Source organism: Chrysochloris asiatica, unplaced genomic scaffold (assembly GCF_000296735.1).
Source record: "Chrysochloris asiatica unplaced genomic scaffold, ChrAsi1.0 scaffold00009, whole genome shotgun sequence".
NCBI lineage: Eukaryota > Metazoa > Chordata > Mammalia > Afrosoricida > Chrysochloridae > Chrysochloris > Chrysochloris asiatica.
Genome location: NW_006408527.1, coordinates 20,157,859 through 20,173,844, shown reverse-complemented (window position 1 = coordinate 20,173,844; position 15,986 = coordinate 20,157,859). Strand labels below are relative to the sequence as shown.

Below are 15,986 nucleotides of genomic sequence, written 5' to 3'. Positions count from 1 at the left end.
GAGATTAAAGAAACCTGAACTCTTAGGGCAGGGAAAAAAGTCATCTAATGAAAAATGCATCTGAAGCAAGGTAGTGCCTTGCAGTCACAGGTCCCTGGGAGCTGCCCTCTGGGTTGCTGACTCCTTGCACACTACCTTATCACCTAGCTCTGATCTGTGCCTGCTTTTAGCCACCCTTTCTCTGGGTTCCCCACCTTCCCCAGGACAGTTTTGGAACCTCTAGAAGTCACCACAGCTGAAGAGGGGTGGAGCACCCCATAAGATTTATTTTGCAAGTGAGAGAGGCAGCCCAGGAGACCCAGCAAAGAGGAACCTGTGCCACCATGTGCAGAAAGCCTGGTCGGGAAGCCTTTAGATTACAGTTTCCAGGGAAAGCAGGGAAGACACATGTCTGGGCCTGGAAGGGCACTGGACTCAATTCCAGGTACAGCATTGGCAGCCAGAACTGAACACCAAGCCTGCGGGACAGTTCTGCTTGAACAGCCGCCCCCCAGCACAGTTGTAGTAACTGGACCGCTCCTGAGGATTGGGGTAGAGGCCATCAGCTTTGCCCTGGCAGAAAGTGTCTTCTCTAGGGCTGGGCCCATTCTCAGGCTTAGAGGGCTGGTCTGGTCTGGGAACTTCAGGCTTGGTGGGACCTGAAGGCATGTATGGGAGACCTGTGAAGACAGTAAACATTCACCCAAGGTCCCTAAGAGAGAGACCAAATACATAGGCCAAGCACAGGCAGCTACCACGCCCACACCCTTCATGCAGAGCACAGCCCAGGCAGAGAATGCATGACAGAGACCTGCCACCACATTTATAGCTGGAGCTCAGCTCAGCAGGAAACACCTGGGTGATGAAATTGGTCAAGTACTAAGTTATTTAAGTTTACGTTCACCCAGAGGTACCTTGGAAGAAAGCCCTGGTGATCTACTTCCAAAAAATGAGCCATTTTTTGGAACTGGGGAGCACAGTTCTACCCTGACAAATATGGGCCACCATGAGTCAGGTGTGGTATTTAATGGCACTGTGGGTTAATGCACTGTATTGCAAAGTCAGTTTGAATCACAAGGTCAGTGGTTCAAGCTCACTAGCTGCTCCTTGGAAATCCTATACAAGGTCTCTATGGATCGGAACCGACTTGACGGCACTTAACAACAACAACAACCATGTCAGCAAAGCTCAGTCAGGTACTAGTAGAGGACATGGGGACCCCACACAGGCTGAGCCAACCTTCCTCCCTGAAGATAGGAGCATTCTGGGGCTTCCAGGCTGAAGGCCCTCTGGAGGAAGCCCTGCTTACAACACTCAGGGTAAGCATTGCTGCAGTGGCAAGAGGGAGAGGAAGGTGAGAAAAGAAAATTTCAATCAGGGAGTCTAAGAGGTTCGTTCTGGGTTTACCCTCTGCTGAGAATTTTCATTGTCACCCTATATATATATAAATCAGAATCTACATTTTAATAAGATCTCCCAGGTGATTCTTACAGATACATATTTTTATGTATCTGTAAGAATCACCTGGGAGTCTTGTTAAAATGTACAAATGCAACATTTCAGCAGGATGTCAAACTTGAATGAACTGGTTTGAAGATTTTGTTTCAACAGTTTCCTCAGATCCTTGGGTTGGATGAAATTTGGGAAATCTCAATATTGGGTCAATGTCAGTTCCTCAGAAGGACCTGTGGTTTGGGGGAAAGGCTTCCTACCACCCCACTCCGGATTTCCGCCTCTGACCCTGGGCCCCTCACTCACTCAGCTCCCGCCTCAGTGTCTGGATGAGCGGGTATCCACCCTGGTTGCAGAAGGAACCCCCGAAGTCATCTAAGTCCAGTGTCCAGACCATGGCCCCACCCAGACCCTTCTGCTTCAGATAGGTGACCTATGGGGAGGGAAAGGGAGTAGCCAGTAAGCCCATCCAGTCCAGTGTCCTCCTTCCATACCTGGCTGGTTGGGGGCCTTTTTCCTTCAGCACCCCCAAGCCTATGAATGGTTGAGGTTTCTGGAGACAGCCCTGGGCAGGGAGTCTGCATGGTTGAGTTTTTGCTCCCTGTGGGCACTAGACATTCAGGAAACCCCTTGTCCTGGTACAAGCCTGGGGCACAGGGTGAGGGTGAAGGGGAAAGGGATGGGTGGGTGTGTGACTTTCCTAGGCTGGAACCCTTAACAACTTGGCCTTTTCTGGGCTGAGTAGCTGTGTCTGGAGTTCTGTCTGCTGGCTGTGTTGAGCTCATTTATCATAGGGAATGACTGTTTTGCTTCCCTGTCTTCATGTCTTCAACCTTCACAAGGACCTTCTCTCCTCCACCAGATTCTTAAGCTTCCTAGTTGGCTGTCCTTTCTCAGTGGATGCCTTTGCCCTTTAACCTGACCAAGGAGCCATGATACTCCCACCAGGATTGGTATGGGGGCTGGAGAATAGGCATTGCCTAGAACCCTTGCCGTCAATCTCCATCCCTTCACTATCCCCCTTTCTATACCTGTCTTCTTTCAAGGCTCCAGCTACGTGGGCTGCCCCAATCTTCACGGTCCATCCTCCATTTTCCTCCCTGCTATGTCTTTGCTTGAGTAGCTTCTTCCCTAGAATGCCCTACCCACCTTCTCTGCTTTAAGGCTTATTTTGAGTACCTTCCCATCATGGCCTCTTCCCCACCTTTCCTGCCAGGCTCCTCCTTGATTTTCTCGGAGCGCTTCTTCTGCACTTCTAGAAAAGCCTACCACTGCCTGTCCCACGGGATCATCAGTGTGGGCTACTGAGAAACTAATTCAGCATCTCTCTTTAGAAGTGAATGCTCTCATGGAGGAGAAAGCACTGAAGCCACCAATATTGGACAGGAAGAGGAGTGCACACAAGTGAATCCAAAGTGTATCATTTGGACATGCAATGACTGTTGCCAATGCACTGAATAAAATGATAGAGCTCCCCAGATTTGTCTCCTCTATTCATGTCTGCAGAATTTGTTGTGTTTAATAAAATACAAATCTTTCAAAAGTGTAACTGAATATAGAGCAATTTTAGCCATTATGGCTTTTCTTAATCAACAGATGGCAAAGCCACAAAAGCTATCATGTGGGGATTTGAATATTTGAGTACTTAGGAGGCTCATTCTTGAGAGAGTTCTTAAAGCCATCATTTGATGTGATTAACAAATCTTGTGCTCACCCCATTTCAACCCCATATCAGCAGGGCTGGAACTCACCTTGGTTTTGAAGCTTTCCACGTCATCAAAACCCACCCATTGATTTCCCTGGACAGAGTAGGGCACCATCTGGTCCTTGATCCTGAGTTTGGCAGCCCCCTTCCAGGAGCAGACCTGCAGGAACAGAAGGTCAGTACTGGGGAGGAAAAGGGAGGCACCTGTCCAGGAGGAGACCAGGAACTAGAAAATTCCTGTCTGCAGGAGCCTGGAGAACCCAGGAGATTCTAGATTGAGTGATCCAGGACCCTAGATTCAACTTGAGGTATCTGGGCTGAAGGATAAATCCAAGATGACAGGGATATGATGGAATTTGCAGGTTAGGACCCACTGTCCCCAACATCTTCACTGTGAAACTACACAAGAAGGGGCCCTAGCCCCTCTCAGGCAGCCCCTGCTTCCCACAGTACTCAGTGTGGATGTAGGTTTTACCTCATAGTAAGCCAGCAGCCCTCCATCCTTGGTGAAGGGGCCAGGGGTGCCAGGCCCTGTGGCTGGGGCCCCCACTCCAGTGTCTGATGAGGAAGCCAGTGTGAAGGCCCGTCCGTAGGTGGGCATGCCAAGGATCAGTTTGTTGGCTGGGGCTCCCTTCTGTAGCCAGTATTGCACAGCAAAGTCCTGGTGGTGGAGAAGGGGGGCAGGGTTAATTTTCATTGCCATCAGTCTGATTCTGGCCAACCAGGACTAAGGACTCCAGAGGCAGAGTTAGTTGCGTAGGGAATCTTTCGCTAGAGGTTCAAGGATCTTTATTAGTGTTCCAACCTTAGACCATCTTCCTTAGATTCCTAGATCCTCTATCTCAGCAAAGAAGCCGCCTGGCACTGTAGTTCAAAGCAAGGACTGTGGAGTCAGACAGCCCTTCACTGAACAAATACTTACTGGTGACCTACTGTGTATCAAAAGGAGTCTGGTAGCGTAGGGGTTATGAGTTGAGCTGATAACCACAAGGTCAGCAGTTCAAATCTACCAGCTGCTCCGCAGAAGAAAGATTAGATTTTCTGCTCCCATGAAGATTTACAGCCTCGGAAATGCTTGAATGATTGATAATATAGGGGTTATAGATACATTTTAGTGAGTAGGCAAATTTTTAAGTAAAGAATTCATGAATCATTATGGTTGACCATATCTACACTAACAGTATGTTGTTGTTGTTAGGTGCCCACGAGTCAGTTCTGACTGTGCAAAACATAATGAAACACTGCCTAGTCCCTTGCCATCCTCACAATCACTGTGACATTGCAACCCATTGTCACTGTCACTGAGTCAGTCCATCTCGTTGGGGGTCTTCCTCTTTTTCTCCAACCTTCCATGGCTAATGGCTTAGTGAGAATGAGAGGATACATTGTTTGTACAGGTTCTGGTACAGAACATTATTATTACTAGTTTATCAGTTTCACTGAGAACAAGTGCAGACAGTTGGGTCTGTGCCATTTGGCTCTGATTTATCTTAGTTATCTCCAGTGCCTAGAACAAGGCCTGACACCTAGAAGCTCAAATACAAAGAACAAATGAGGCTTCCTCTTCCTCCTCTGAACAATACCACACCTAACATCACGTATTACTAGACCTAATACCCCAAGGCCTGTGGCATGAGCAAGTACCCAACATAAATATGTTGAGCTATGGAATATTGAAGATTCTTCCCTTACTAGGATTACAGGCTCACTTTACCTAAGAAGCCACCGTATTTGAGTCTAGAGCCTCTGGTTCTGCTGAGTCCCCTTAGTGCTTAGGAGAAGAACCATTTTCATAATATTTGTTTATCATTTTTGCTGTGTTTTTTGCTGGAGCTCTCTGAGGGTAGAGGTAAGGGCCATCTGTTAAATGTTTGTGCAGGTTTGAAAAGGTACCTCTGTGACTGAACACAATCCCCAGGCACCCAGTGTGCTGAGCAGAAAGTCTCTTTGTAGGAAGAAAAGGGCTTCCCCTCCCCTGGATGGACCCAGGACACACAGCCTGGAGCACAGGGAGCGTGCCAGCGGGACTTCAACCTTATCTGAGACTCAGCTCCCAGACAGATGCCTTTGTGTGTCTTCCCACTGGGATCTAGCTCTGCTAAGAACCCACACAATCTTTCAGTTATGGGTGGAGGGTCAGGCTAACGAGTACCTGACTCACCAGCCCAGACAGGTAGTCTTTGTTTGTCAGAGCCACCCCCGGCGGACACACAGAGGTCTTCCCAAATTAAAAAGCACCTTAATTTAGGACTTTTTTTGCTGTGGTGGTTGTGTTTGTTTTATTTTTAAGAAAGAGAAAGAATATGGTCATGTTTCACTTAAACAAAGCCCAATAGTTACTATGAGGTTGATTCTCTGATTTATGGTGACCCCATGTGTTACAGAGGAGAACTGCACCTCAGGGACTTTTTGGGGGCTGTGAGCTTTATAGATGCTCATCTCCAGACCTTCCTTCTGTGGTGCTGCTAAGTGGATTCAAATTACCAACCTTTAGGTTAGTTGTCAAGGGTAAACCCTTTGTGCCATGCAGAGACCTCAGCTCCGCCTAGTCTAAAACCAAGTCTGCTGTTTTCAGGAGTGTGCAATGGGTAGTTCTACCCTGAGTGACGTCCCTCCACCAACAGCCAGGGAGCAAAAGTGGGCCCACTGTGGTTTTGACAACATGGTGGTGAGTGGGGGAGATTGAAGGAAGCAGGAGTCATTTTGGCTGGAAACTTAAGCTCAAAGAGGGCTTCCAGTGAGCCATTGTTTGTTTGATGTCATGAAAATGGATTACTGTGTCTAATATCAGTCAAGATGCTACCCAGCAGTGAGATCTCCCCTCAGCAGTGACATGAAGCGTGAAGAGAAAACAAGCAAGCAAAAATACAAAGATTGTTGGTTTCTCAGGGTTCTGCTTGGTTTTCCTGTCCTCCTGTTCTGTTGACACCCCAAGGGACTGATGGCATGGAGTCCTGCCTCACCCCCTGCCCACTTACCACATTGAGCTGAGCCTGCACACCGCTCTCTCCCTGCCTCTTGTAAAGAGGGCTGTTGTGCCCTGTGACCGTCTCCCAAGTGCCATGGAAGTCGTAGGCCATGAGGCTGATGAAATCCAGGTTCCTGCAGGAGGCACACACCAAGGAGTTGAGGGCCCACTTCCAAGGCCAGGAGAACAGGATAGGCCCTTCCTTCTCCCCCCAATAACCAGGAGGCTTCTCTGTAGAAGGTGACAAGGACAGCTCATCCTCCCTTGCCCCATTTGGCAAGGCCATTCTAGTTCAAACCATGAGATTGGCAGTGCCTGTCATCTTCAGCACCTTCCTCCCACTGTCCCCTCAGCTCCTCAGACTCCACTCCAATCAGGAGCCCCAGTAATATCTTGCTATTGTGGAGGGAAATCTAGTTCAGCATTTCTCTAACGTTAGTTCAATGTATTCCAATTCAGGGGGCTTGGGGTGGGGCCTGAGAGTCTGCATTTCCAGCAGGCTCCCACACTGTGAGGAGCACTTCTTCCCCCTCTGGGATGTTTCCACTGTAAGAGTGAGTCCCCAAGAAAGGATCCCAAACATCCAAGCAAAGGACTGTGGTGTCACTGGTGTCTCAGTCAGCCCTCCTAGGATTGCCAGTGGAGGGCTGGGGCTTTCCCCAAGTGACACTTTGCAGGTGACCACCTGCTCTGTTCTGAGGAAGCTCAGTCTGCCCTCAGGCTTCCCACCTCATACAACATCTGCCAAGACTCACTGAGCAATTTTGTCCACCTCGTATCCGGCATCCACCTGGGCTTGCCCTGCGGGGACAGCTGCACTGAGCAGTAGGTGCTCCTTCCCTGAGCTCTGGGCTTCCTGTCTGAAGGCGCTGGCCAGCTCCTGCAAGGACAGCTCAGGGTGAGCAGAGAGGTAGGGGCAGGGCCCCAGGAACCCAGGATCACACTCACTCTCCAGAGTCTGAAGACTGCTTACAAGCTGACCCATGTTATGCATGTACTTGTAGAGCTAGCCTTGGGGCAGACCAACATGCCTGCATCCCATGAGACCACAGCTCTGAGCCTCTGGCAGACTGAGTGGCCTCTTCCCCACCTACCCATACCTGCACCAGGGCTGTAAAGCGCTGCTTGTCTGAGGAGGGGCTTCCCCGGCTCCCGGGGAATTCCCAGTCAAGGTCAAGTCCATCAAAGTCATATTTACGCAGATAGTTAATGGCGGAGTTGATGAAGATCTGGCGGTTGTTGGGTGTGGCCACCATATCTGTGAACCTGTGGGGTGGGGAAGAGGCATGTAGTCTTGCCTTGGGCCAGACTGGGGACCAGCCAGGCCCTCAGAGGTCAGCCACTCGGGGTTGGGGTACCCGTGTGTCTAGGCTGTTTTTGATGTGCTGATGAGTTTGGAGGTCTGACTCAGGGGAAGGGACAATGTGGAAGTTCTTCCTGATCCCTAACATTGACTTCACAAGAACCACCAGATTTATTAGTAGTTCTTCTCCCCAAAAATTCTCTCTAGAAACCTACTTCCACGTCCCTGCTCTGGGAGTTGCCTGTCCCTGAGTCAGAGCTAGCGGTCAGTCACCTGGCATAACAGGTGATATGTCTTCTTTCCTAGAAAGGAAGAGGAACCAGTGTTGAAGATGAAGATGATGAGAAATGTCCATTGACATCAGTGGAGAGGAGGATGACCTGGGGAGCCCACTGTTCTCTGTCCCTGGTATGTTGACCAGCATCCTAACGCCCATCTGGGAAGTGTTTTGTACTATTGCTGTGGTTCTTCCAAAGCCCTCCCAAACCTCCTCCTGTCTCAGTGCTCCTATACCCCTGGCCTTTGTGGGGTCCCAAAGTCCTGGTGGGGTGCTGTGGGATAAAGCACTGGACCACAAGGTCAGTTTGAACCACAGGGTCGGTAGTTCAAACTCATCAGTTGCTCCTTGGAAACCCCATACAGGGTCACTATGAGTTGGAACTGACTCAACGGTACTGAAACAACAACAACAACAAAATTTTCATGGACTCAAGTTGTGTAGCAGCTGGCGGTCCATGGGCCTGGGGTCCCCCAGCTAAGAACTCCTGCCTTTAAATGACAAATCTGTAGATAAACATTATTTGGGGAGATGAATCACCAGATTGTCTTCTTTTGGAAACTTTTGTCAGATTCTCAAAAGGGTACATGATCCAACAAAAGCTTTAGAAAGACTGATTTAGAGCTTTGGGAACCATATATTCTAGATTTTCTGGGAAATTTCTGGTTCCAAATATTCTTTTTTATTATTTTCAAAAATCATCAAAATGTCCCAGAAATGCCAATGTTTTGGTATCCAAGCTTAATCTCAATGACTGCCTTTTACATCCAGAAGTAGAACAGAATACTTTCTCTGACAAGATCATCAGCTTTAGTGCTCAGAAGATTTCAACATTGTGTGTAGTTGGGGCTCCTTCCTCTTCTCCCCTTTCAGTGCATTTTGTGAAGGGGGAGTCTGAGGTCTGGAAAGAGGTCAGAACATGGCACTGTGTTTAGGTCTTGTGCCCCTAGGAAGATTGGGCCCATAACAGCCTGGAGCTAGCCTGCTCCTCTGCCTCCGAGACCCAGAGTCCAGGCTGCCTACCCCCACCCACCCACACCCCAGCCTGACCCAGCCCCAACTCTCTCATCAGGGTACTGTGTCCCCACCCTGTCAGCTCACCTCTGAGTGCCAAAGTTCCAGCCCCCAACAGCCAGCAGGGTCTTTAGTTTGGGATTCCTGGGAAAGACAGAGATGCACTGAAATTACTCACCAGCTCCCAGGACTTGCCTTCCTGACTGAGAAAGCAAAGGGGCTGACAAGATTGATGGGCAGGAGCTCTAAATGAGGAAAGAAAAGACACGTCCACGTTCCTGCCTTCAGAGACCTAACAGTCTGGCTGTGAAGACACAGTGAGCTGGAGACCAGACACACACAGGGAATTTAGGAAGAGCAAGATCAGGGTGTGTGGTCAGAGAGGCTTTGTGAAGGTGGTGATAAAGAACTTGAGCTGAAGAATGGACAAATTTTAGACGGAGGTAGGGCATTCCCAGCAGAGGAACAGGTTCATAATCCTGATTCCACTTTGACCTAAACTGGAAGGATCCTTCAGAACCCCTAATCTGTTTCATGAAGGGTGGGTGGGGTGATTTGGAACAGGGTAGAATGAAAATGGTAGCCCATCTTGGAGAATATAGTTAATGTTAGTGAATTGTACATGTAGAAATGGATGAGATAAAATAGGTTTTGTTACATATATTTCCACCACAATTATGATAATAATAAGAATCTCCTTCATCTACCCCCATCTCTTCCATACAAAACAGGAAAGCCCAGAGAAGGGATGTGATTTGCCCTAAGTAACACAGCAGATCTGTGGAGGACTTGCTGGGTTAGGGATGGTTTCTGGACTGTCCACTCTGCCTCCTGACCCCCGCAGCAGCTCACATCTTCTTCAGGCCATTGAAGTCTTTATACAGAGTCTCGTCATTCCACTCAATGGTGCTGAGCTGGTGATTGTTCATGCCCGCAAAGGCGTAGATAAGGTGGGTGCACAGGTTGGGGTCCACGTCCTTGGGCAGGAAGCGAGCAGCACCCTGTCTGTACTGGGCCCAGTTGGTGAAGTAGCAGACCAATTTCATAGCAGAGCCTGGCCAGTGGGGCAAAGAAGAGAAATAAATGTCAGTCAGATAGCCCTCTGGGAAACTGTGCCATTGGGTGTTGGGTGTCGCGAAGTAAGTCAAGAGATCTGACAATTGGAAAGGGGTTTTGTTTTTTGTTTGGAGCCTAGAGCTATCAGCTCATTCTTAGGACACCTGGGGGTGGGCAGGACCATCGTGGTAAACCTCATTTGATATGTAAGGAAACTGAGGCTCAGAGATAGCTTGGGACATGTGCCATCAACCTGGAAGTAGAAGGCAGAGCCAAAGGACTGGAGTTCAAGTCTCCTGACCATTTGACATCTTTGAGAGTCACTGGGTTCAGAGCATGGTCTCTAGGACCAGAGCCTGGGAGGCAGGTTCTCCACCCCAAGTTAGACCCTCTTTTCCAGGTCCTGACACTCCACAGAAGGCATTCCAGACACCCAAGCATAGTCAAAGGGAATGGCACGTTCATATGCTAAAGGTAGGGAGCCGTTTTCAAAATAAGGCAAGACCAGAGGACAGAATGTTCATTAGAATGCAAATGCACAAAGTAGCCGAAAGGAGTCCCAGTTAAGCTTGCTTTGAATCGGGTTTACGTGGACTCATTGTTCCCTGTGAGAACTGTGTTCATTAATATCACTGCTCAGGTTTTGCTAGAGGCTTGTTCTATCTAGGAAAGGCAGCTTGTCTCTGATATCTGTATGAGAAGACTTTGGGAGGCAGGGCTCTGCTCCCAGAAGGGGTTGACCAGGACACCAGGATGCAAACAAGTTGGTCTTTATTCCTGCATTTGTCACAAATGCCTTTGGATGCATCTCTTCTTCAGCCATAACCTCAGAGTTCCATCTAGAAATGACCATGTGGTCCCTGAGGATCCTTGTGGAGAGGAGTCTGCACTGAATGTGTCTGTGGCAGGTGTCTAGACCCTGGGGCTTCCCTGTGTTCTCTCCTCTTTTTGGAGTAGGTGGGAGGGTAAGGGGAGTGGTATTACAGGAGGGAGTGTGGGCAGACAGCCCCGTCTCCACTGGAAGTCAGCATGAAGGCCTGAGGCTCCCAGGACATATGGCTGCTTCCTGGGGTAGGGGTTGGGGCTCTTGGACATGTCCTCAGCTCTAACCAGAGGCCAACCACGAGTGGAGCTTGCTGGAGGGGGCTGGAGGTACAGCCTGCAGTGATATAGATGGAGGATGGGTGCACTCCCCAAGACGAAAGAAGGAAGGAGGGGGTTAACCCAGAGAACACACTCCCACAAGCATCTAGGGAGGACCTTGGAGGCACTTTTCGCATTCTCTCATATTTTTCAAATAAGGTTTTTGTATAATTGAGGCAAAAAAGTGTGTGGTGGCTTAGACTCTGGAGTTTCAAATCCCAACTCTGCAACTCTGACTCAGTTTCCTGCTCTGTAAAATGGGGATGATCATTGTACCCACCTCCTAGGGTTGTTGTAACATAAGAATTAACATATGTCAAAGAGAGTGCCTGGTATAGGGTATGCTCTATTTTAAGTGCTTTATAGAGATTACCTGTCAGTCCACACAAAATTCTATCATCATTACTGTACTTCAATAAAGCCCAGAAGTAGATTGGACTACAACTCCCTGAGAAATCATCAACCTTTCTCTCTTCCCCACATTTGTTATTTCTGTACCCTCTGGTATAGGAGAGGCACATAGAGCAGTAATTATAAAGACTCTGATGTTGTTGTTGTTGTTGCTAAGTGCTGTTGAGTGGATTCTGACTCAGAGCAACCCTGCAGGGTTCCCGAGGAGTGATTGGTGGACTTGAACCACTAAACTTTCTATTAGCAATCTTTCTACAGTGCCACACTAGGCCTCCAAAATGCTCTGACATGTCTCATAAAAATGTGCTTGTTGTTGTTGTTGTTGTGAAGTGCCGTCGAGTCGGTTCCGACCCATAGCGACCCTGTATAGGGTTTCCAAGGAGCAGCTGGTGAGCTTGAACTGCTGACCTTGCAGTTCAAACGGCTTTGCAGTCTGGCGCATTAACCCATAGTACCACACCAGGACTCCTAAAAATGTGCTTAATTACCATGAAAGCACAGAGGTGGGAGAAAGTGACCTCAAGAAAGATCTAAGTGAGGCTGACATTTAAGCTGACCTGTGGGTGTGCAAGAGCTCAGCTAGTGAAGAAAGAGGCAGGAATCTCTGAAGAGTCTGAAGTGGGATAAGGACATATGTGGGGTTCAACTTTAAAGGAACATTCACACTGACACTAGCAGGAGCTCTCCGTGTGTATGTGTGCGCGCATGTATGTAACAAAGCTTAGAAAGGGGGCTGGGAGAAATCAAGGACTGGTTTCAAGTAAGTTGCCACTTACCCCATTGGATCATCAGCAGAACTGTCAAACCTGAGCCAACACAAAGAGAAGACAGAGAGTTACAATGTTACTCTCACTTTCCCAGGCCCCTTGTTGTTATTAAGTGCCATCTTAGTGACCCTGCATAGAGTTTCTGAGGAGCAGCTGGTGAGTTTGAACTGCCGACACTGCAGTTCAAACCAACCTTGACTCATCCTACAGCACGACTCCAAGCTCCTTAAATGTGAAATCTCATGAAAATCTCCCCCCACTCCACCACATACACATTCAGAAGGGATCTAGGTGGGCTTCTCCCTGGCCAGGACTGGTCCTTGGAGCTGGTGGATCCTCTCTAGAGGGTCACTGGAGACCAGTGTGGAATTAGGAAGATGCTGAAAAAACCCTGACTTGTAACAAGTTCAGAAAGAAAGCTTCCCTTTTGGAATGAGAAGAAAATCTGAAAAGAGCCTGTCTGCAAACGCTGGGCTTGGAGGCCACAAAGCGCCTCTGCCCTCCTCTGTTTTCACCTGCTGCTTTCTTGCCATACCCACAAGAAGCTGGCTGTGCTTCCAGCATCCTTAGAGTCCCAGGGCTCCAGGATTGGAGGTTGCGGGGGTGGGAGGGGCCTCGAAAATAAAGTAGCACTGTTTCTCTGAGGCATGATGGGCAGACCAGCTGGAGGAGAGGAAGAAGGCTGTTTGGCTGTGGAGAGGAATCTCGTGACCCAGGCAGTCAACACCAACATCTGAGCACCTCCTGTTGCTGGTATTTTACGGAGTCCTCTCACTCAGTGCCCCCAGCAGTGTCCAGAGAAGAAGGTATCATTATCCCTACTGCACAGTGTGGGCCACTTGGAGTTCGGTGATGCGTAACCACTTGTTCAAGATTCCCAAGGCTTATGTGGTGGAGCCGGGCTTACCGCCTGACTCATCTATCTCCAGAGGCAAGTGCTGAGCCTCCTTCCCCGCAACATTTTGTAATCTATGATTTTTATGCTCTTTGTTTCATTGTTGTTGAGGGGAGTTAAGTTAAAGAGTCCTAAAATCCTGGGTGCTATGGGACAGGACAGAGGGAGAGGCAGAGGTCATGGCCTGAGCTGAGGACCTCTGGGCTCATGCTGGATCCCTGTGGGTAGAAGGAGCCGAAGAGAGGATGAGGCTCTAGGACCCACCTCCAGCCTCATCACTTTGGGCTCTGAGACGCTCCTTCAAAGAGATTCTGATGACCAAGAATGTCCTGTTTACCTAGTAAAACCAGCATGAAGATTTGAAAGGAGTTCCAGGGTGGATGACTCCCAGTTTCACTCTTGCAGGTTAACCCACATGGCACTGAGACTGGAAAAAAATCCTTATTGGTGGACACAAATTGAATAAGGTCAAACGGTAGGGACCTGAGAATACAGGGCAGACAAAAATGCCCCGTGCACTGTCCCTGGGATTCCAGAACAGAAGGAAGAGTAGCTTTTATGGTCCATTGAAGAAAAGGCCTTTCCTTGCAGCAGAAAGATCCCAGTGAGAAGGGATGAATGAAAGTTCTCCTAAGTTCTCTTACTTTATCTTTCAGTGGACTCCCACCCCCTGGCTCCCAAGGCCCAGCCCACTCTCCCTAGCAGTACCCACTCACCTGCCCAGGCCACAGGTCTTGCCATGGTGCTGGCTTAGCTGCAGACTCCAGCAGTTGCACCCAGCTCTCCAGGGCCTGCTCTTTTATCTAGTCACCCTGTCCCACCCCAGCTGGCAGTGGTGAAATCAGGAGGGCAGAGGGAGGAGAGAGGAAGGAATAGGGGGCGTGGTGTGGAGGGGGCTGTCAAGTGGCATGGATTGGGCAAATCTGACACAATGTCCTTTAACAATTCTTGTTTTTCGGGAACAATCACAGGGTGTAAAGTGGACTTTTGGCAATGCCAAACCACAAAGGAAAAAGAAAAGCAGGACATGCCTCAAAACCTTCTGCCAGACAAGCATGACTCTGACTAGCTTTGTGTGGGTTGAGAAGGAGCAGAAATAGCCCCAGACTTTAAGGACTATGGAGGAAGAGAAGTGATGCAAAAACCAGGGAAGCCAGGGTCCAGACCACCTTTCTTACTTGTACAACACCTTCTTTGGAACTTAGTTTCCATCGATAAGATCTGTGATGGATGATCTTATCCATGATGATGGTGTTGAAAACATACTGCAGATTTCATGATCTCCATAGGATAGTAATATTTTCAGTAACCATTGATTGAAAAGAATATATAATGATAAGCAGTGACTATGAGTTTAGTAATGGTTTGAAACACCTATGTTTCTGAGGAAGGGACCGAATTGAATGTATATATATTACTTAGTGTGTCTGGTGCAGGAATGAACTTCAGGGGCCCTGGAAAACCTCTGCAGCTTCTAAAGCATCTAGTCCTTTGTCCTTGACTTAAAATAAGTGGCCTGGGTGGCTGAGGGAATATCTGGAGGTAACAGGAGAAGCACCCAGTCAGAGGCGGGTGCGGAAGGCCAGAGGCAGTGATGCTTGAGTGGAACTTTAAGAACAAGTGGTTGCTGCCAGGGAAAGGGAAAATAGGCAGAAGCTGTGAGGCCGCTGATGAAGTATCCCAGCCAGAAACATGCCATCATGTCTGCAGGAATGTTGTTGTTGTTGTTGTTAAATATCATCGAATCAGTTCCAACTGTATAGAGTTTCTGAGGATCCTGTGGTGGGTTTGAACCACCAACCTTGTGGTTAGCAGACCAATGCTTATCCTACAGCACCACACAAGGACTCTGGGGAATAGTGAAGCATAATTTAAAACTCCATGCTCCATTAGTGGAGAACCATGAGTGGAGGAAGGCAGACTAGGATGCCCTTCTAGATGGGAGGGGGCTGGACCTGGCTGGGGAAGTGAAGAGAGAGAGATCAGTGCTTTGTTGACCTGAACTTACTTACAGGTACATCTCAGGCCAGGTAGGGCACAGCCCAAGTTGACCTGATAAGCCAGGCCTGAATTAAAAGATATTAACCACAAGAGATAGTAGGGAGTCCTGGCGTGATGCTGTAAGATAAGCGCTGGACAAATAACTGCAAAGACATCAGTTCAAACCCACCAGAAGCTCTTCAGAAACCTTATACAGGATCTCTGTGAGTCAGAACTGACTCATGGGCACTTAACAACAACAACAAGGAAGAATAAGTTCCTTCCTGGGGACTGAGGTCTGGGGAACAGGGGGCAAGCCAATTTCACTTTAGCCTGAGATGTATCTTCTCCAGGGAATGACCCCAAGTGCCCATCCTGAGCCCCCCAAACAGGTCACTAATGTATAGAGCTGGAAGATCATAATACTTCCAGAAAGCTCTGATCAACCATACCTCCTCCATGTCTTTGCTCCTTAACCCTCTCCTGTCTGGGCTGCCCTTCCTGACCTCCCAATCTTATAGAAGTCACTCTGAGTCAAGCATTGCCTCTCTCCAACCTCTCCAGTTCATGCCATCTTCTGCACTTTCTGAATAATCCCTTAGTTCAGAGTAGGTGGGACCCAGCTTGGGGTCAGACAGATCTGATGTACCTCAATAGTCACCCCAAGGAATGACTTTGGGGAGCTTTATCCCCTCCCTCCCATCCCCATTGTCTTCTCTCAAAACCATTCCAGCTACCTCCAAACCAAGGCCCAAGTAAAGCCAGTGTGCTTGATATATAAATGGTACTTCAAGACAAGTCCTCAGCCCATCCTCTGTCCAGAGCAGATCTCTCCATGGAAATCCTGGAGTGCCTTAGTTTACATTCACCCTGGATGACTGATTTGGACTGGCTGTGACCTCTTCAGGCCTCAGTTTTATCACCTGTTAAATAGAGATCATAATACCCATCCTACTTGGATGTGGTGCTGATCGAATAGCTAATAAGTGAAATGTTATTGCGTTGTTAGCTGACATCAAGTCAGCCCTTGATTCTT

General features: G+C 48.6%; 1 protein-coding gene across 1 annotated transcript; it reads right to left on the bottom strand.

The window, feature by feature from the left end:
• Positions 1-414: 414 nt before the first annotated feature.
• CHIT1 (chitinase 1 (chitotriosidase)) lies at positions 415-13,711 on the bottom strand. Its single transcript, XM_006834115.1, has 11 exons — positions 13,687-13,711; positions 12,085-12,114; positions 9,551-9,752; positions 8,786-8,842; positions 7,205-7,370; positions 6,860-6,984; positions 6,115-6,238; positions 3,612-3,797; positions 3,183-3,296; positions 1,738-1,864; positions 415-659 (listed from the first exon to the last, which is right to left on the bottom strand). Exons 1-11 carry the CDS (start codon positions 13,709-13,711, stop codon positions 415-417), a joined length of 1,401 nt encoding a protein of 466 aa, XP_006834178.1.
• Between the last annotated feature and the right edge of the window lie 2,275 nt (positions 13,712-15,986).

What these genes read in the sequence shown, in the direction of transcription:
- CHIT1 (XM_006834115.1), bottom strand. Translation starts at nt 13,711, where the DNA reads ATGGCAAGACCTGTGGCCTGGGCAG. An exon ending in TTCAATGGCCTGAAGAAGAT is followed by an intron (nt 8,843 to 9,550) that starts GTGAGCTGCTGC and finishes TGTCTTTCCCAG; the next exon opens with GAATCCCAAACTAAAGACCC. An exon ending in TGGAAAGCTTCAAAACCAAG is followed by an intron (nt 1,865 to 3,182) that starts GTGAGTTCCAGC and finishes CCCTCCCCATAG; the next exon opens with GTCACCTATCTGAAGCAGAA.